The 23,101-nt window shown below is 27.4% G+C and overlaps 1 protein-coding gene across 1 annotated transcript in view; it reads right to left on the bottom strand.

Moving 5' to 3' along the window:
* amon (prohormone processing protease amontillado) overlaps positions 1 to 23,101 on the bottom strand; it is a 642,069-nt gene that overhangs the window by 287,946 nt on the left and 331,022 nt on the right. Inside the window, exon 3 of the mRNA XM_075365301.1 lies at positions 6,149 to 6,395. Coding sequence (XP_075221416.1) covers positions 6,149 to 6,395 — 247 coding nt within the window. The remainder of the gene's footprint in view (positions 1 to 6,148; positions 6,396 to 23,101) is intronic.

Raw genomic sequence — 23,101 nt, 5'->3', positions numbered from 1 at the left:
GGCATTTATAAATTTTAAGATAAAAACAAATTTTTTCTGCAAGCGACATATTATATAATAAAAACAAACAGGCACAAAATTCATAAAAATAATACAAACGAAAGGATAGTTGGCGTAGACTTATATGTTTACAAAATTAATTAATGTATACAGTAATAATATACGTAGAAACTGTTCGGACTTAGGTTTCTTTAATTTTTAAATACTCTTTACATATTCATATTTTGTTATTATTGTTTAGACGTTTGAACTTTAATGTATTAAATAGGATTTTTAAATTTAAATATCTTCGGCTTCGGTCGGATTTATTCGGATATTTACTGTGCACTCGGCTCCATTCGTATGCATTCGATTGCTGACGATTCAGCGGCTCTTCACGCGTCACTCGGCTTCTTTCAGAGGCACTCGGCTCCTGACGATATCACTCGGCTCCTGACGAAGCAGCGGCTCCAGCAACATTATTTAAGTAAGTCCATCGTCATTCTTTTGGCCATTAATTACTCATTCTTCAGGCGTCACTCTTGTTCTGTTCCAGCCACTCGCAATTATAGCCAGTCGCTTTATACTTGTACAATCGCATTCAGTAACATTTCCGGTTCATAATTCAATTATAATAAACTTTTAATAGTATGTGAATAATTCATTAATTATTTCAATTATATTAAACATTCGGTTAATACATACAAAAACGTATATTCAAATATAATAAAGAATTGTTAACATCAATTATGACTTTAATTATTTAATAATCAGCTCCAAACTTCATTTCTTCGTACAGAAACTATATTTCAACGAACGTATCATTTACATTTATATTAATATATATATTGTATACATAATAGCGTAATATAATATCATTGCAATATATATATATATATATATATATATATATATATATATATATATATATATATATATATGTACAGAAGTGTCACCTTTTTAAATTTTTTTTGTTACTTTAAAAATATTTTACAGAAGTAAATCAAATTATTTAATGCCACAAATAAATTCTAAAACCCAATTTGTCGGCAAATCAAAAAATATTAAATCCATGGTAAGGATATTAAAAAGAATGAAAGCTGAATCCATCATTCTGATATGGAGAAAAATTGTTCTACCGGAAAAACCAACAAAAGTCTCTTTTGAAAATATATCTTGAATGTAATGAGTGACGGCGAGATAGATATTAATATCGAAAGAAGAACATGATATTTCCTTCCGTATATTTAACTTCTGTTTTAGAAAAAATGAAAAGGTTGAAAAATAATCTTTTTTCTCTCTAAAATCATCTATTTATAAATAATGAAAAATCTATATCGTCAAGGGTTTAAAGAAAATTCTATTTAATAATAACGAGTTTTTTTTCATTCATTATAATGATTTCTGTTGATATTTATTTATTCAACCACGTACACGCCCACACACGGAGAACTGAACTTCTTTACGTATTATGATATACGAATCTTAAAAAATTCTATTATATGTAAAACGCAATAAAAATCAAATATTAATTTATCTTAACATCGTTTGTTTTATTTATAATACAAATAGATATGCAAAACCTTATTAAAAATACGCAAAAACGAATTCGAAGATGAGAAACCTTTATCAAGAAATCTTGATAAAAATAAGATCGCAAATTTAGAGAGAAAAATTAATAAATAAAGATCCTGCTATAGAGTGAGCAAAGGTTAATTAGAATACTTTAAAGGTTAATTACTTACACTTTTTTAAAGACAAAAAAGTTTTTATATAAAACTGAATTTGCTTTTATTTAGAATCTACTGACATGAATTTTTAAATTATTTTTTCCAAATGAGGTGTAATCATAATAAGGGTAATTTTCGATGACACTTACCCATAGAAAAAGTAAGCTTTATATATATATATATATATATATATATATATATATATGTATATATGTATTAATATTTTTTTATTGAATCACCCTTTCACTACTAGAAAATGTATTTAATCCGATTGTTATTTTTTCCTAGATAAGATAATAATTAATTTCCGGCAGTCTTAAAACGACTTGTCAGGATTTTATACTTTGTAGCAACTTTTTGTTCAATGAGCTAAGCGTATTATCATTTCACACATTTTTGACTACATTTGTGATACTTCAAACACAAATCCTTAGCAAAAGATTATAGTTTTCATACTTTATACAAATAATTTTAATCTAATTCAATAAATGTATGAAAAACATTTCTTTTTACAATTATAATTTTTATTAGAAGTTTAATATTTTTTAAATAATAATAATAAGAAGAAAATAATTATAATTTATTTAAGTAAGTGAAAAAACAATTTGTAAAGTTACAATATGTATGGAACATATGAAATATTCAATTAAATCTTTCTTAGTTAGCTAACACTAAGAATTCGCAATCGCTGACTTGTAATGATAAAAATCATTAAAAGACTATTTCCAAGATGCAAAATATAAATAAGTTTGTTTTTTATTTTACTATACTAGCTGCAGGGCGTGCTTACGGCGCGTTTCCGCAGCTAGACCCTCCAGGCGAGTTGCCCTGGCGGCGGCGTCTAACCTTCCGACAAAATATCAATGAATTCTAAATGGATAATCGGTAATACTTTCAGTATCGATTTATTTTTATCGAGAATAATTATGTTTTAAGATCTGTTACGAAATTGAATGAATGAATTACGGTAGTAAAATTTATTAATTTATTTTATAATTATTGTTGTTATTGTTTATAAACATAAAGAGAAAATCTTATGATTATTTGACGGGTTCAATCATGTAAGCATGGTCGTTCTTTTTGCTCGTATTTGTTGGTGTTGCTTCTTCTTACTTATTGTTTATAAACATTTAAGAAAAAAAATCATATGATTTTTTGAGGGGCGAGTATGTTTGATCATGTAAAGATGTTCTCAGTTAAGGGGGATGTACACACAGGCAGAAAAAAATGATATTTAGTAGGGTAGAATATGTTGCAATAAGAGAAATGATGAAATGTATTTGTAGCACGACTGACAGTAGAAGACATATGAGTTTAAATAACTATAATTTTGTAATTATCATTTAGAAAAAAAATCAGTATATACGACACTAAAGTATTTTCTGTTTTACATTTTATTAAAAATTCCTTTAACCCTTTAAAAAGTAAGAAGCGGATATTGAAAGATACGGTTAAGCCGTTTTATTTTTAAATCGGCAATTTTCAGTCATTACAAATTTAAGAATAAATTTTTAAAAATGTATTAATTATATCTTAAAGATCTACATATCAAGTAATGCGAAAATTTTTTATACATAATTACGATTTACAACAATAATGATTATCGTTGTAAATCGCCCCCCCCCCCAAAAAAAAACTAAACCAGAAAAATTTTAAAGAATAGCGAAATAGATTAATTTAGTTTAACTTATTGTTTATAAATTGAAAAAATTAAGTTTAATTGCTTTTTTATTTATTTGTTTCATTATAGTCGTGTAAGACAAATAAACATCCGATCAGAAGAATCCCGCAGTCAGAAATTATATGGTTTCTTTTTTTCACAATATTATTTACTCTTTCTAAAGAAGAATTGATGTAACTTAAGAAATATAAATTATTTATCTTATTTTCTTTGTTAAAAATTACATTCTACATGTTTATTTATTTAACAATTTTTTCCAACACGAAAATTTTTATTATTTCATTACTTAAAATTTTAACAACAAAAATTATTAAATCAGCTATATTTTCTTGAGAAGATAGTAGTAACCAGAATTAAAAGATAAAAAATTTATTGAAAAATTAAAATGGACATTCTCCGTAAACTATATATTTAGCAAATCAAACGTAGAACAGTATGCTACACATTACATACTGGTAGTGACAGACGTGATGAGCAGGCGGTATGAGTATTGAATTAACAATCTACCTTATGGTCTATATAATAAATTAAACACATGCACACAAGGAGTGCGCTTATATGATAACAAATGAAGGTGAGTAATAATAGAATTGCTGGATCCAACATACAATACAATTGAATTTAATCATATCAAATTAATAAGATTATCTCAAAGAAGAAACAAGCTTTGTTTTAGTTTACGTAATAGTATTAAGGAATTTGCTATAAAATCATAGAATCGTTTGATGTATATACATTCAATTACTTGTTTATTATACTACCTTTTATCTCTTTATACGGATTTCAGTGAACTATATTTATTGATGGAATTGTTTGAAATTATAAATTTAGTTTAATTATAGTTTTATAATATGAGACAAATAACTTTATTATCACTTTAATTTTCAAACTAGTAAAAGATTATTCCAAAAACATATTAAAAGAAAAACTTATTTTTAATATCAAAAATATTTAAACACAAAACCAAAATATGCAGGCTATTAACTTCAAAAAATACAAACTATAGTACTTGAAATCTATGTAATCTTTTCTAATATAATACAATTTTATCGGATTTACTATTACTTATAAACATTTTAAAATAAAATACGTATTTACTTTAAAGATTTTTTTGGAAAATAATTTTCATAGAATATATTTAGTAATCTTAAAAATAAAATTACTAATCGACTGGGAAAGGATATATTTTATTTTATACATGATGGATATATAAACCAACAAAAACTAAAAATAGAAAACTACAGAAAAGATTTGAAATGAGTTACACAAAAAAAAAAAAAAAAAAAACGGAGGAAAAATAAATATGAAGTGATACAATAAAGAATTTTTAAAAAGAATACAGAGAAAATCCATCTACTGAATGTTATTAATAAAAAGGAAAACGTTTTCTACGTTTTTAAAGATTCTACGTTTTCGTGAAAGATTTTCTTCGTTTTCTACGGATTTCTACGTTTTGAAAAAATAAATATAGAGAAGGGTAAAAATAAAATAGTATGAAAAAGATTGCAAGAAGAAGAAGGCTCAACCGGTTCAGGGCTAAATTCCTGGATTTTCAAAGCGTCTGATTTTATATATCATCAACGTAAAAACGTTTCAGATTTTATAAAATACAGTTAACACTTGACGATGAAACATCATATAATGACGTGGTAAGATAAAATCAAAAAATACTCCGACTAAATGAAGTAAAGTATTATAACTTGCAATAAAGGAAAATATTTCGTTAATTTTATTTATAATTCTATATAAGTGATCCAAAAAATTTTCAAAAGTGTTTACTATCCGGTATTGATATCCTTCTATTATGTTATCACCGGAGATTACATAATAGATATTGAAAACATATTTAAAAAATAATTTTCTCTAATTAAATAATAACCATGAAAAATAATGAGATCTACTATTTTCCACTAGTAAACATAAAAGAATTAATAATATTAAGAGACAGAATTTGTTTTTAACAACTCGGGTAATACTTCGATAACCAACGTATACGTATGATAGTGCGGGAAACAATTTCTCGCTTTGTTGCTTGCTGCTAGACTCAAAAATTTCAATTTTTTCAGTTCCGATAATTTTTGATTGATGATTTTTTTGCCGGTAGACAAGCAGGTAACAACCTGCATGGTTGTTAAAATTAAAGTTACACAAAATCTAGCTGCAACAGAAGTATCAATTACCTGAGGCATATTCTCATATGCCTCAAGTAATCACTGTAATCACTCAAGTAATCAAGTAGTCACCGGCTTTGAGAAGCCAGTAGCTGAGTTGTATACTTCTCAGTACGCAATCTCAACACACAACGTAAATATATATCATTTATAAGTAGCTAAAATTATACAATTACAGGAAATATATTTGAAAACACCATCTCATTAACAAACGTAAGAAAATTCCAAATTCTAAATAATAAATAACAAATGGAAGATCGTGGGGATAAAGGTTGCAGATTAACTGAATCCAGTGTCTCTTCGCTGAGGGTTAGAGGCTCGCACAATAAAAAAGATCCAACCGGCGGGTCGACCTGCCTTGCCGGACGTACAGCTGGTGGACGAGAAGGCCCGTTAAGAGTTAAAGAACACACCCATGGGCTGAGTTACACTTAGCTGTGGGTCTGGCTCAGCGGAGGGAAATAGAAATTGGAAGATCTGAATTCATTAATTATTCTTACCTTTACATAACAATAATAATAACGAGTTAACCTGGAGACGTCTGGTAATGAAAAAATAAGAATATATAATAATATATATGAACTTACCGTCATCCATGATAGCAGTAGTAACATTTTTACCGGTAACACCTTGAGCCCAGGCAGCTTCAACATTCAAATCCAACTTCGCCTTTCCACCATTTTGACCGGTGTTTTTAAGGTACCATTGAAAAGGAAAGTACGGATCGGTTGGATCTCGCTGAGGTTGCATATACGGAACAAGATTTTCAACTTTAAGCGGTTTATATCCTCGTTTCACTCTCTTAAATCCTGGCATTTGAACAGCAGTATGGACCTAAAAACAAAAAGAAACAGATCATTCATATTAAAGATAAAAATGTTTAAACTTAAAGTTTGATGTAATTCATCAATAGTAAAATGATAAAGTAGATGCAATCCTTTTTAAAATTCAAAAATCCAGTTTTAGAATTGGTTTACCGTAAATTAAAAAATTAAAAAAAAAATCAGTTTATAATTTATTTTAGAGAAATTTTCAATTTTAAAATTTGAAATAAAATCTGATACTGAAATGTTTAATCATTATCCATATCATCGTATGATATTACGAATTATTTAGATTATGGCTCCTGTCAAACTACACCCGTATTTTTTTAAATCGAACACTAGATTTTTCTCGATAGAAATCAAGCTTCCTAATAGGCTTACTTTTTAGGCATGACATTGTCGGTATATAAAATTATTTATATATAAATAAAATAAATTAAAATTCAACCTTACCAACAATTCGCCTGTGATTTTCGAGTACGTTCGGTCATTCAAGCCAGGAAAGGTTTTCTTCCAATTTAAAAGTACTAAATTAAAATTAACATAAGTAGACTGAAAAGTTATAAAATATTAAAATCATAACAACCGGTTGTCGTAGTGTAAAAGTAAATACGTCTGTGATTTAAGAAAGTCGCAGTTGTTATCAACAACAGCTGATAGTTGATAAGAACTGCGACTTTCCTACATAACGGACGTAATTACTTTTACACTATGACGACCGGTTGTTATGATTTTAATATTTTATAACTTTTCAGTCTACTTAGGTTAATTTTACTTTAGTACTTTTAAATTGAAAGAAATCTTTTCCTGATGATGGTCGAATGACCGAAAGTACTCGAAAAACACAGACGAATTGGTAAGTTTGAATTTTAACTTGTTTTATTTATATATAAATATTCCTAATAGGTATTAGATGAAGACATTAAAACATCACTCTACTGAAACGAGTATAAAATTGGCAAACCGCGCAAAGAAATTTATTTGATACAGTGCAGAAGTGCGAGATGTTCATTTACAAGTCATATGTAAATGAACGAACGAGAGAAATATGTTAAGAAGTATAGCAATATTTTTCAAAGCCGAGCTGTTATCTTTCTCCATCGTTAAACTTTAAAATATAATGGAATAATTTGTTACGAATCAATTACGAATAATTTGTTCCCTACTCAAGTTAGAATATTAAAAATTTAATTTAGTTAATTAAATAAGTAAAATAGAATTTGTCTACAGTTTTGAAATTTTAATCCTCCGTATGTAACAGTTATTGACATATAAAAAAAATTATGTAAATTATTTTTATTGATATAAGTAATAATAACTTAGCTGTATGTTAAATAAAGTAAACGACAAGTCATAACTAATTTAGACTGACTAACAAAAAGAGTGATCGACCTTTCCAGTCGAGTACAACTAAACTTAGCTTGAAACGCCCTGTAATTTCACACAGATGTATGAGATTAATCAATACAGAATGGAAATCCAGGTAGCAACTGATTCAATTACAAAACGTAAATCATTCCAAAACCCTTTAGATTATAAAAGCCAGTACCTTCCTTTGTTATTTTCAAAACTATATTCCTTTATTTTAATTTCATGTAAAATTGAAATATGCTAATAAAAACTGAATGATTGCATAAATCAAAAACCATGAAACTTTTAATTAACAATATGTAAACAAAATGTATCGTGATTTGCGTGTTTTATAAACTAATTTAAATCCGAAAAGGTAAACCGGGATGTACGAGAGCGCGTGCACCGGTATGTGTAGATTAATATGATTTCTAAATCAACCTAATAAAAACTGTTTTAATAATTTTTATAATCAATCTAACTCACCGGTCCAATTATATTTGTTTTCAAAAATTAAACTTCATTTCTCAAAACTACAAATACTTTGAATAATCACCGTTAACTCAAACGTATACTTTCCCAACTGAACACAAAGTTTGCACAAAATATCCAAAAAAATATTTTACAAGAACAGTTAGAAAATTGAAATGTTTCTGGATTGTAGATCATTATAATGAGCAACAGATTCTGTTATATTAAACAAAATAGCTATTTCTCTTCCAATTTCTATTACGATAAATAAGCTAACCAATTACTTTAGATACCTCTAAACAATCTTCAGAGAGGATATAAGGAATTTTGGTTACCATACAGGCGCATCTAGTTATCTTTCAGCTAAAAATAATATTCGCTCCCGGATTATACTAAAAATTAATTTGATGCGATTAAAATAAGCGAACCAGTGATTATGATACTAAATATTTCTATTAAGAGTGTCTAAGCTGCTTTTTACTTCCTTATACAAAGTAAAGGAAGTATTGTGATCGCGGAAAATTTCGGTTTTCAGATTTCAACGGAAATATTCATTTTAAACTATCTCTGAATCCATTTTGATTAGTTTCGGCGTGACGTATGTACGTATCTCGCATAACTCAGAAGCGATTAGCCGTAGGATGTTGAAATTTTGGATTTAGGACTGTTGTAACATATAGTTGCGCACCTCCCCTTTTGATTGCAATCGATTTAACCAAAAGTTCCCAAAAAAACCCAAAATCAAAAAAATTTGGATTTTGGATTTTTTAATTGCAGAATAAGCCCTCATTGAGAGTTTTTCAACGTTGTATCGTAAGTGGTACTTATTTTCATTCGTTCCATAGTTATAGCCAAATGAAATTTTATTTAATGAAATATTTAGATCTTAGAAGCACATCGGTTCGAATTCGAGTTCATCTCCTTTCTTTTTTAGCTTTTTATTTTAATTTAAATATATTCGTTTCCTAATAATTATTAACCTCTGATTGTAGAAAAAAAATTTACAATAAATAATAATAATTCAATAATAACTATTAAAAAAAACGTAAAAATATCAAAAGTTATTAATGAAATGAAATAAAATTTAATGTACTTTTCTTTTAAAAAAAAAAAAAGTGTATATGTAATTTAATAGGCGTAACAGGAAGTTATGTGGTGTCCACATCAGATTTTTATTTATTCTTTTACTAAAGAATACATTAATACATACGTACGTTCAGGCGACAACAACCAAACAAAAAATAATTATTTTTTAATTCGATGTTCAACTATAGAAATGCCAATATAGTTGATGTTTATTCCTTTTGATAGATTTTACTTGGTATTGTTATTGTGACGTGATGTTTGTAGACTATGTTCTCTATTTGAATATTACGGTGTTCAGAACTTGGCGAGCCGTATCCATAAACTAAAGATATAAAAGAAAATTTTACTTTTTCATAACCTTCCACCACTATCTTTACCACAATCATAAATGAAAAAAGAGATTTTAGTAAAAGTGTTTGTTTCAAATGAATACGATAGAAAATCAGGAAAGAATATCACTCACTGGAATTATAAAAATCACGCCATTATTGGAACTCCTTAACTGGGTTACAGTCCGAGTTGTACCAAACTGAGATGAGAATTGATAAACGTAATTAATGATAATTATAGATCCTCAATCTTTGGATAAGAATATACAAAATAATAATCGTTTATTGTAAGGCGGATATCAAGTTTTGGGATAAGATCAAGATAATATGTATAAATATAACAAAAATAAGTACATATTATATTGACTAACTTTAGCCTTTAGACTTATTAAATGATATTTTAAAAGAATGAAATGTTTTAAGGAACTTGCCGTTCGATTATGATTTAGATTTAGTTTATTAATAATTATTTTTAAGCACACTAATAAGGTATTATGTTGACGAAAATATCAATCGAAATTTATATCTTCGTTAATAATTGAAAAATTTCATTATATTTTGTTTCTATGGCGTCAATTCACTAAACATTTGCATTTTCTACCTGTAGATTCATCTAGTTAGGAATTATTACTAATTCCTACCCGTCAACGAGCAGTAAAGGGAAAATCATGTTGAAGCACTTGGCGTCTATAAAATCAATAGAACGAACGATTATGTATGTACAGATATCTATGAATTAACGTACTTAAGGAAAGCTAAACGGAGTTACCGATGAAGTACTCATGAGCCACTGACTCATATGCCTCAAGTAACTATTAGCAACATGTTTCATCCAGATATACGGTGATAATTACAGCTACGGAATTTGACTTCAGCGATCTATGAGAAAGATATTAAGTGCGGCTTCGGTCGCTGGTGATTTCTATTTCAACGAGGAAAGGGTATAAATACTCTCTAATATCATTACTCCTAACATTAAAGTTAGCTATTATTTTAGCAATTTTAAACGTTTGATTGTATTTGACTTCTACTTTGGAACAATTCTATATAAGTTAGTCTTTACCCGTATTTTATACTAGTTTCCAGCATTTACCGCTGGGATCCAATTAAAAGTGTTTTCATGGTACAAACATTAAATACTTTGTTAGAGGCAACAATGTCAATTTATACAGACATAAAATCTATAAACCAACATATAACAAACTTAGTCACGATGGTAGACTGAGTCAAGCTTTGAATTTTAACTTTTCTAATGAAATGAATTATTACGTTAATTAACAATTACATTGTAATGAATTTAATTTAAAACTAATTTATAATACTAATAACTTATTATAATAACATTATTAATTTAAACTTAATTATTAGCATTATTATAACAATGCTTATTATAATAATTACTATAATTATTCAATAATTATAACTTATTATAAGACAAACGAAGTTATCCCGAAGTAAATAATCTCTTAGTTAGAAAAAAAGAATGTAGAGGAAAAATAATAAGTAAAATTGTTTAATTTGAAATAAATTTAAAAAAAATTGCAGAAATTATATTTGAAAAAATAATGTGTAAATGATTTCAAAATGATTAAAATATACTTCTGCTTATTAGAAGTTCCGATCAGATAAGTTACAATCCATTCATGCAATGTGAACAGCTGTTTGATGAAAATTATTAAGAATACATATGAGAAACGTTCAAATAATAGACTTTAAAAACATACGATTTGTAAATTGTACCTTTCATGACGATCGAAGTTGGTAAAATTTGATAAAAAAAATTAATATTATTAAACGTCTGTTGATTATTATGTTATGTTGATATTATTAAGATCTGTTGATTTAAGTAAACTGATTTAATTTAAATTTGTAATGCTTAAGATTTCCTCTATTTTGAATCTCAATATTGTACCAATAAACATTAAAATATAAATTTAAAAAAACTGGCAAAGGATTGCCGGTCAAATTATGATCACGAAATTAATCATTAAAATTTCCAAATTTCGAATAAAAATATTTTTGATTTTAGGGGTTTCTTTAATCTGCGTGGAAAATTTAGGAAACATTTATTTATAACAAAGTGATCCGAAATATAAAAAGAATTCATTTAAAAGAGTAGTGTTTAAAAATGTTGATAAATAAAGTATAAGTTTTATGAAAGTAATAAAAAAAAAATTGCTTCTAAATTTTGGGTCACGAATATAAACATATGTGCTAAAGCTACATTAATTTTAACTGTTCTTTAAGTGATGAAAAAAACGAATCTTTAATAACAAAGTATAGAGTAGAGCAATATATATATATATATATATATATATATATATACACATTAAAAAGAAATATATATATATATATTTTAAAAGTAGGTAATAAATTTTAAGAAATATTTTTCAAAAAATATTAATACAGGTAAAGCTTAACAAATTTCTTTCAGTAAAGTTTTCTCTAAATCTAACACTCACTTCAATAGAGGCTAAAACAAGAAAACGAAATTGTCAAAAAACCTTAACTCATTTTCAGTCCAGTCTGTAATTTAAAAAAAATTGTAGGCATTTCTTGATACTGATTTACTGGTTTTCACCAGCTCATGTGTAGCAGTGCCGACGTGTTTTTATTCTGGCTCTCGATAAGTTTTCGTTTTTTGAGTATTTTGGTTTTAGTGTTCTTGATTTATTTTGTGTTCTTCTTCGTTTATTTTTAGTTTATAAAGTGTTTCATTTGCCGGCCTCCGTGGTGCGAGTGGTAGAGTCTTGGTCTTTCATCCGGAGGTCCCGGGTTCGAATCCCGGTCAGGCATGGTATTTTCACACGCTACAAAAATTGTCATTCATCTCATCATCTGATGTAATACCTATCGTAGTCCCGGGGGTAAGAAAAAAAAACGTTAGTTAGACTAATTTTATTTATTTCAATAGCGTGTTGCTATGGACGAGCTCCAGGCTCTTTCCCATAGCAACGGCGATTCATCAAATACAAGCAACTACATGTTACCTCACGTGAACCCTGCCCTATCAAGTAACGGAATACGCAAGCTAACCTGTTCGGACAGGGACCCTAGAAAGCCGGCGCGGCGTACGTTAATTAGAGATGACATTGTCAACATGGGCGACGTATCTATCACGAGTGGACAGTGAAAGTGACATTACAGACCTTAGAGTGTAGAGTGATCTTAAGTTACGAACCGTTCGGCAGGAAATTTCTCTGGTCAGCCTACGGTATCAAGATCGTCTGGATCGGCACCCGAATTATTTGGCGGTCAATTTATTGGATAACACGATCAGTGAGTGATTTTTCATGATTGCTGAAGAACAATATTCTTGGTTTGCCTTATCGTTTCAATTTGATGACTTTATGGTCTGGCCGTAGGAGTGCTCTTCTATTCCATTATTAAGTCACAAGCCGCTGAGTCTGTGACAACTTAATGTTAATTCAAATACACCTTATTTACTTATTGTTCAATTATGTAGCTGAACAGATTGTAAAGTTGCTGTGTCATAATAAAAAAAACCTAAAAAAAAAATCTTGAAATTCTTGAAAATATTCAAACCGCAGGGAGATAGAGCAAAAATACAACAAAAAATATACATTTCAATTCTAAAAAATGGGGTTGATTTTATGAAAAACTTTTTTTGGATTATATGTACGTAGATTGAAGGTAACTACTTTAATAAAGTTTTCTCTAAAATGTCTCTGAAGAAAATCGAAATTAGTTTTTTGCGATATATCCCCACGCCTTAACAAATTTGGAAACAAAATGAATATGATCCACTGCCTCATATATTTGAGCCAAATTTGAAGATCAGTTTAGTCAATAAACCTGATAAACCTGAGATATAAAGCCAAAAACAGAGCGATAAATATACGCACATACAATTACAGGTTTTTTATTTTTTTTATATAGATGAACTAGTTGGAACCTACAACGAAAAGATTTGCAAAGAACCCCATACCTATTAACATGATCACCATAGTTTCTCCTTTAATAAATTCTATTAATTCGCTTCTAGCTTTATTCGCCAGGAAGTAATATTCAACAAAACCAAAATTCTTCACGAAAGAAATAGGCAAATGTTATTAAATTTTTATTTCAAAGTCTACCTGGTTTTATAAATCAGTTCAGCTAATTACCATAACGTTATCAACTGTCATTTAAGTATATTTATTTCTAACGTACTTTTTAAAAAAAAAAAAAATTATTATAATAATATTGATGAGAAATGTATTTAAAATAATATTAAATAGAAAATTACAGAACTTTTTGAAACCGCTCTGGACTTGAGAAATTCAGCTATTGGGAAACAAAAACTTAAAAGATTTTACTACGGCTTCAAAAAATAAAATCCTGAGAAACATTAACCGTTTCCTCCTATTTAAAAATTAATTCATTTGAATAATTTTTTTAATTTCAACAACTGGATAGATTTTTTTTACGGTTTTAGAATGGTATATTTATAGATCGTGATCGTTTAGTTCATGCCGATAAATAAAATAAACATTCTAGAAGTAACCAACTCTTAAAATGGTAGGATGCATCGAGTTCTATGGATATTAATAAAAAATTCTGCGCAAGAAGACTAATTTTACGTTATTTTATATATAAATGTTTTTTTTTAATAACAACCCATTCTAATCTAGAATTTCATAAAAAACCTTTGATTCATAAAAAATAAGTTACACATCAAAAACACATTACAATAAAAAATTTTAAAAATCTGATGTGAACACCATATACTTCCTTATACGCCTATTAAATTACACATACACATTTTTTTTAAATGTAAAGTAGATAAAATTTTATTTCATTACTAACCTGTGATATTTTTTTCATATTTTCATTATTGAATTCTTATTTATCGTAAACATGTTGTTTACTATGAGAGTTTAATAATTATTAATAAATCAATATATTTAAATGAAAAAAAAAATGTTAAAAAAAGAGATGAAGGCTGATTCGAACCGATGTGCCTTCACCTTTTAAGATCCAAATATTTCATTGATTAAAATTTTATTCGCGCTGTAACTCTGGAACCAAGAAAAATACGTACCACTTATGATATACTGTTGAAAAGCTATCAGTGAGAGCTGATTACTACAGTTAAGATAAAGTCCAAAATCCAATTTTTGAATTGAAAACTTCTTTAGGCGCGTTGTGTCAGAATATTTTTACATAAGAATTACATGGGACATGGAAAAAAATCGCTGACTCGTAATCAAAATCTGTAACGTAACGCAAGACGCTAAGACGCTAAGCATATATATATATATATATATGAAAGAGAAAAAGGCATAGAGCGAGAATATATATTATATATATATATATACGCTTATATCAGTGTGTAGTGTAATATGTAGTAGCAGTGGATGGGGAGGAAGAAAAAACTGCAGGCGATTCACAATAATTCTTCCTCTCTATCACTCTCTTTCTCTCTTTCATTATACATGCCCATTCACGCGTATACGTATAGATTAGTATACGGTAAAGATAGACTGTGAATTACAGTTAGCCATCACGTTGCTTCTCGGTTTTGCTTGTATACATATACACATTGAAATGTTTGTTTATTATATGTCAAAGTGTTTGTTTATATGAAATATTTCAGTACGTACTCATAATAATAAAAAATAATAATTGTTTAAATTCAGTGTAAGGGTAACATATTATAATATTTGTAAAGAATACTGGATAAAAAATTGAATACATCAAATACATTTGATGTACTCATTTTTTTATTAACATGAAAGTAAATATTTTGTTATTGTTACCAATAATTAGGAAATAAAATTAATTTAAATTTTCTTGTTAATATTTTTCAATTCATTGTATTATCATTTAAGTATATGTTTTAATAAAATAAAAACAAGTTAGAAATTGTAATATAATCAAATAAACCACTAATCGGTATTCATTATTTGAAGTTTTCACTTCTGTTGGCCAGTCCCGCGACTGCCATTTTTTTTACTTTGGGCTTTTTCGGACATTTTTAGTCCAGTCGATTGCAATCAAAAGGTTAGGTGCACAACTAGATGTTACAACAGTCCTAAATCCAAAATTTAACATCCTACGGCTAATCGTTTTTCAGTTATGCGAGATAACGTACGTACATAAATAGCATAATCAATATTGTACCATTATTAGTTATTTACAAAATGATATAACATTTATAATAACATGCTGTAATAATTTTTTTTTATAAATAAGATAAATTTATAAAAATAAATTTCAATCAATATTGTAAGATTTTTATTTAAATTATCTCATGTCAAAAATAATGAAAAAAAAATTTATTACAAAAAGTCGAAACCAAAATTTGAATATTAAAAAAGATAGCCACAGGGAATTATTTTTTATAATTTATCCAATTAAATAACAACCAAGAGAATTTGAAGGATGATTGAGGTTTTAAATGGCCACACAAAAAATTAAAGTAAATATTTTGTCAGGTAAAAAATATTTAAAACATATTGGATTTCCCGGAGGGCAGGAAATAAATAACATATATATATATATATATATATATATATATATATATATGTTATTTATATATGATATATATATATATTATTTATATATATGATATTTATATATTTATATATATATCAGTCCTATCTTGATCAAAGAATGGAATACTTCATTCATAATCGATTATTGATCAACAGTAATGAAATGAAAATTAAAACCGATTAAGAAATAAAAAATAATATTAAAATATGTAGATGGTAATAGGTTTAGTAAAGATTTCCTTGATATGTTATGAAAAATTTTAAATGTTTTTAGTATTATAAGTACTAAGTTAATATAAAAAAATAAATATAATATGATTTAAGTTAAAAGCATTATTTTACGGTACCGTTAAAAAAAGACAACGGAAGGAAATTCTTTTATAATGTTTAACGTATGAATATTCGCTGAAGTGAGGAATTGTTTGTAAAGAAATTTAACACTACAGATAATTTATTAAATAACATAATCAATATTGTACCATTATTCAATATTTACAAAATGATATAACATGTATAACATGCTGCAATCATTTTTTTATAAAGAAGATAAATTTATAAAAATGAATTCCAAATAAATAAAAAGTAGTTTGTTTTAAATCTTATCTCACGTTCTTTAAAACATTGACGTTTTATCTCCATAAAGAATACTTCTACTAAAAATACCTGATAAAAAATACAAAAGCAAAGAACTGTAAAAATTTTTTTTATTTGTCATACGTACCCGATTGCTCAGTAAATAGCACAGTTTGCTAAGCTAATGGTACGAAATTTAATATCTTCAAAGGTTTACGTACAATTTTCAAAGATAAATGAACCTTCCAACAATAAAATGGGTTTGTTAAAAAAGGAATAAAAAATAAAATGTTATTGCTATCCACTGTCACTACGTAAGTTTCAATATCTCAGAACAACAAAGTAAAAATTTCAAATTATTAAACATATTTCTTTAGGGATGCTGTGTTTCTAAATGTCACTTATTCCTTATATTTCAGAGAACATTTATAATAAAACAAATCCCTTTCGGCACGCCGAAAGGCGGAAGTAGATTTCACCGGGCTAAGTAGGGGATAAAAAAATATTTCCATATTAAAATTAACAAAAACTTCAAATTTACTCAATAAAATAAATGACTTAATATTTTAGCTAATACCAAAATATAAAGTTTATTGTGACCGCCCTTTTGAAACCTGTATAGGTGTTACACTGTATTTTTTTATTTATAAGAAAAAGTTGGAGGAATAAATTAGTCTACTAAATATTATAAAACATTCCTAAATCCAATCTTGAGAAATAGATTTTTCTTTTAAAAAAATACAAAATGGTGGAAAGAAAATAACTGAGGGGAAACCGCCAAGTTTTCATAGAAGATATTTTGTCCATTTTGATATGCAGTATTCTAAAATGAATAGGGTGATAGCGATATATTAATATTTGTTCATAATTTTTTTCCCATAAGACAGAAAGTAGAGAAAATCAATACTGATTGTAACATAAAACGTTCTTTAAATTATTTCTAAAATTTATTTAAATATAAGTAGATTATAAATTCAATATGCCCGTATATTTTTGTATCGATGTGTATGCGTGTTTATGCGCGCGCGTTTGTGTGTGCGTGCCGTTAACAGTGAGAATGACAGGAATGTTATTGTACGTTGATATAACAATATAATAGAACCAGACAACCAGTAAACTGCTAACAAAATGGCGCAACAGCTTCGATATTCACTACCCTCCACAAGCATGCTGTCAAAACAATGCTTAGCCAGGGTAAGGATAAATTTAATTATACATACGAAGAACAAAAATTATTTTTATTTTTTCTTCATAAAGATGTAAATTTCATATAAAATAAAATGGTTGACAAAAAATATTTATGAAAAAAATTTATGACAAAAAAATATTGATTCTTGGTAAGTAAATAACCATTACTTATTTTTCGACCTATATTACAACAATAGTATAATAATTTTTTCGCCTTTATTAAAAGTTGCGAGAATGGGAATCTGATTCAGAAAAAAAACCCTCGAGGAAATGTTTAAAAATTTTATTTGCTCGAATTAATGTAACTTTAATTTTTTTTAAATTTAATCGGAATTTGTAAAAGTAAAACAAAAGCGACTCATTGAGATTTATGAGCTATGAGCTCCGTACTAAATTTCAAGGAAAAGAGTATTTGATGCAAAAATTATTATACTTTTTTTGCGATCAATTACTTTTCGTAAAATTCAAAAATAAAATTTAGTAATTTTATTTTGGATTAGACTTGTACGTAATTTTATTTTGGATTAGACTTGTACGTAATTTTATTTTGGATTAGACTTGTACATGGCATTATCCGCATGATGTATCGTCCACCAAAAAAAGGATAAGAATTCTGTAATATTTTTTATTGAAACTTTACTAAATCATAAATAAATCAAAGCCGCAGTAAGCCCATGTGACAAAGGAGCGATTCAGACAGAGTATGCAGAATCATGGATCAAATACTGAGATTAATTGTTGTTTAGATATTGTTCTTACTGCTATTTATCATCTAAAAACCATATTAAAGATTTAATATACAAATATGGCATCCGCTATTTCACAATCTTTATAAAGGCAGCAAATAATATCCAATGTTATCCATCTTCGTAAGGGGGAACACAATAACTGAAAAAATGTTACTGAAATATGAAAACATGTCTACAAAATAAATAAATTCTATGTTAATCTACGAAAAAGTCTAAAAATGTATATAAATTAAAGTTTGCTTATAGATAATTTAGAAAATGCATCTTCAAAAAAGAAAATATCAAAGAATTTAAACGTTTCTGATCAAAAAAGGGCGCAGCCGGCAATTAAACATTTATCTGGAACTAAAGATTGAATTATTTTTAAAAAACCAAACCTTGAAATAAGAGTCAATTTAAAGTTCAAGGTGTATGGTAAAGTTCAAGGGTGAGGTGTCCCGCTCCAGTCCTAGTAACTTAAGGTAATTTTTTTGTATTATGCACGAGAAAATCGCCTGGGGGATTAAAATGAAACACCTGGTGTATGTGTATATATATGTAAATAAGGAAACCACAATTTAAGTGAATGGTATTTTCGTAATCCTCATATCTCAAAATATAAAGAAAATTCATATTCATTCCCTCTCGCACTATTCGATGGAAAGTAATATACATTTTTTTTTCTCGAAAAATCGATATAAAAAACATGACCTGTTAATGAAAACATCCCAAACATTGCTGGAGACCTCAGGAAGTGGACAATAACTTTACAATTTTCCTTTGTTAAAACTTATGTCAAACATTGGTCGGGCAACAATTTTTTAACGGATCAATGAATCTAGCTCCTGATGCAACATTGCACCAATTTTTTTTTCTTTAAATACGCTTTATAAAATTATGTGCCACATATCCTAGACCAAATATTTTGAGCCCACCTCTACAATATCTATATAAAAATGGGATAAGTTGATTATCGGATAAAAATATAATAATTACGCCCTACTTAAGTGCTACAAAAGTTAACATTTTTCATCTTCAACTATTATTTAACGAGGACTAAAGTGACTTTTTGAATAGACTGTACTTGTATATATTTTATAAATAAAAACTACAACTGGAAAGTGTTATTTATTGAAAGAAAATGAAGATTTTACTTCCTTATAAAAATAAAAGTATAAATTAAAAAATTCAAATTTTTATTGTTCACCATCTCCTTTTTCCTCTTGAATAATAAAAACTGTTAAATATTGATTAATGTAAAAAATTTTCGAAATAGATTTTGGAAACTGGATGAAGTTATCCGTGGCCCACATACAACTTATTATACAGTTCCATGTTTTAAGTATGTAACTGTTTTATGCTTAACTGTTTTATGGAGGTTGCATATTGTAAACAGCTTTAATTAACTAATACGATATATTTTATTAATTTTAAGACTTCTATAAATTTTTGGTTGCTGTAATTCCAAAATTAAAATCTTTAAAATAATAAATAAATTGAATAAATATAAATCTGAACACTAACCAAAAAAATACAAAATAAAAGACGAATAAAAATTATTAAGAAACAAGAAATGCTTTTGCAGTACACAAAATAGTAAGACGCAAATTTATATATTAAACCTTATTTTGTGTGTGGTTCCTTTAATTACATTAGCAAAATTAAAAGTGAAAATTGAGTAATAAAGAATTTTTTAACCTTTCAAAAATGTACAGAAAAATTTAAATCTTAAGTATATAATATCACATTCCAAATTTAATCATTCCAAAAATAATGTATACCAATTTCAAAATTGTTGACTTTACCTTTTTACTTCAAATTATTTCGAATTTTGTAATTCATGTAATATAATAAATTATATTCATAAAGTATGAAATAATACACAAAAAATAATAATTAAAACAATATTTTACATCTAATAAAACTTTATAAAAAAAAAATTATGTCATATTTATTAATTAAAAATTAGCAAAAATAAAATCACTGCCAATCAAGCGCAAATATTGTTTTGGTAAAACATAATTTTTTACAGATTAGTGATCATTTTAACGAAACATAATAATTCTGTAACTGTATTATATAGTAATCAACAATTAATTAACAACATATAGAATCAATTCAGATCATTTACTTAGCTTGTTAATCCTTTTATTTAAGTACGATGTCAATTTGGCAAAAAAGATCTACATTAAAAATAAATTATAAACATTTTTTACAAATATTCATGCATGAGTAAAAAAAATCCCTTTCGGCACACCGGAAGGCGGAGGTAGATTTCACTGGTGCTAAGTAGGGAATAAAAAAAATGTTCATCTTAAAGTTAAGAAAAATTTCAAATTTATTCAATAAGGCAATGGTTGCATGTGAAAAAAGATTCACATGTTTAGCATACGACAAGCCCCATTTTCTTACAATTCCAGCAACATTTTGGTCATCCCTTGCCGTAAGAGTTGGTCACATCAAAGATTGCTTCAGACAAACGTTTTAGGTAATGTTGAGAGGACTAACGATCACTTTAAACCGATTCGATACTGTGCCTATTAAGGAAGGTATGATTCTTTTTTTGTCGTTGAAACCCCATTTTTTCAACTCCCTGAGCCAATGGTTGGTAATATAAAAAAAAATTTACTTAGATAAGTTTGCCCTTATTCAAAGAATAGCAGGAACTTTAAACGAATTCGATAATTTACTTAATAAGAAAGTTATAGCGATATTTTTTTTTTTTCAAAAAAGCCTACCGCTCATTTATACCCCCATGGTCCGCTTTTGGCCGTTAACGAACTCGACCGAGATTTTGGGACGAGTTATGTTTAAGGAACAATTTGAATGTGATTGGCGCAAAATTACGGCAGTTATCGTGACCATAAGAAAGTGAAATATAATTATACATATATATATATATATTATAAACCTTTGAGCTGATGATGGTTTTGTGGTCGGGGGGATCTGAAACGCGAAGATATGTCGAAATTTTCCGAAAGTTGAATCATGGCACCCATTACAATCGGTCGGTAGTTTTCTTATAAATGTGCCTAAAATTAATAGTATTTGCCTTTCAGTGAATATTTTCGTATTACTATAAAGAATATTTAACAATATCTTGTTCATATTGTTAAATATTCGTATTATCTTCATATTCGTTATATCTTGAAGTATCTCATACGCGGACTATACTGTGATTCTAGGCATAGAAAGAACCTGGAAATTAGTACAAAAAAAAAATTTATGTATAGAAAAGATTGGAGGAGATCGGTTGGCTGCAAATCGCTTGTCACTGCAGATAAAAAAAAAAAACAGTCTTTATGACTTTTAGCTTACATGAAGACTCCCTTCCCGTTAATATTGAGGTTAAAATAGGTAAATTATGATTAGAGTTGAATCACGCAAATATTCACACGCAAATATGTTTAGATTCACGCAAATATTTTGGATTACAAAATGAAATGGGATAAGTATATGGAATTAATCAAAACCAAAGCCAAATACTTATTGTATAAACTATCAAAAGTAACAAACGGGCTGACTTTACAAGTCATATGTTATACTTTTTTCCATAATGTTGTTAATTATGGCATTGTTCGTTGAGGTGGAGCATACAACAATGTAAAAGAAATGTTACAAAATTGAAAAATAGAATTTTAAAGAATATAACAAAGAAACAAGAAAAACTTAGTCTTATCTTTAAATTTAAAACAATTTTTTTATAAATGAAACATTATCTACCACTATAACGAAATAAAATATTATATAAGCAACCCACTGGAAAAACAAGAAATAAATCTACCTTGCTGCCAAAAATAAGCAAAACTGTATATATTCAAAAGCAGATCGACTTCACTGCTGTAAGTTGTTTCAATCGGTTAGCAAATATCAAAAAAATATGAACATAGTGGGAAAATAAAAACAAAAATACAGTTAAAAGAGGGTTAAAGAATAATAATAATATAATTTAGAAGATGTGTATTACATTAGATACATTTTGAAGCACTATTAAATATTTGTAAAACATTTTAATTACTCTACTAAAAATAATAATTGTTGATGTAATGTCTTACGTAAGTTAACATGAATTTTTTTCAATTTAATTTTTATTTTGTGTGGTTTAATATTTTAGTAGTTATATATTATTACACTCCTATTTATGTTATATAAGAGTACATATCAGGCTATGTTCAGGTTATGTTACATATATAGGGAACTTATACACATTATTCACACACTGTATTAACTACTGAAAATAATAAATAAGTATATTTCTCATTATCAATTTCATAATATCTTCCATTTTCATATAAAAGGGAAGAAAATTATTAATGGACAAAGTTAAGAAAGCGTAAACACATAGTTCTATCTAGGTTGTCTGAAGTAATGCTAGTCATATTGCTAGTAATGCTATCACTAGCAATTCAGTGATCCGGCCTCCGTGGCGCAAGTAGTAGCGTTACGACCTTTTATCCTGAGGTCCCGGGTTCGAATCCCGGTCAGACATTG

This window comes from Lycorma delicatula, chromosome 5 (assembly GCF_047948215.1).
Source record: "Lycorma delicatula isolate Av1 chromosome 5, ASM4794821v1, whole genome shotgun sequence".
NCBI lineage: Eukaryota > Metazoa > Arthropoda > Insecta > Hemiptera > Fulgoridae > Lycorma > Lycorma delicatula.
The sequence above is the reverse complement of the archived record's forward strand: the minus strand, read 5'-3'. Positions and strand labels throughout refer to the sequence as shown.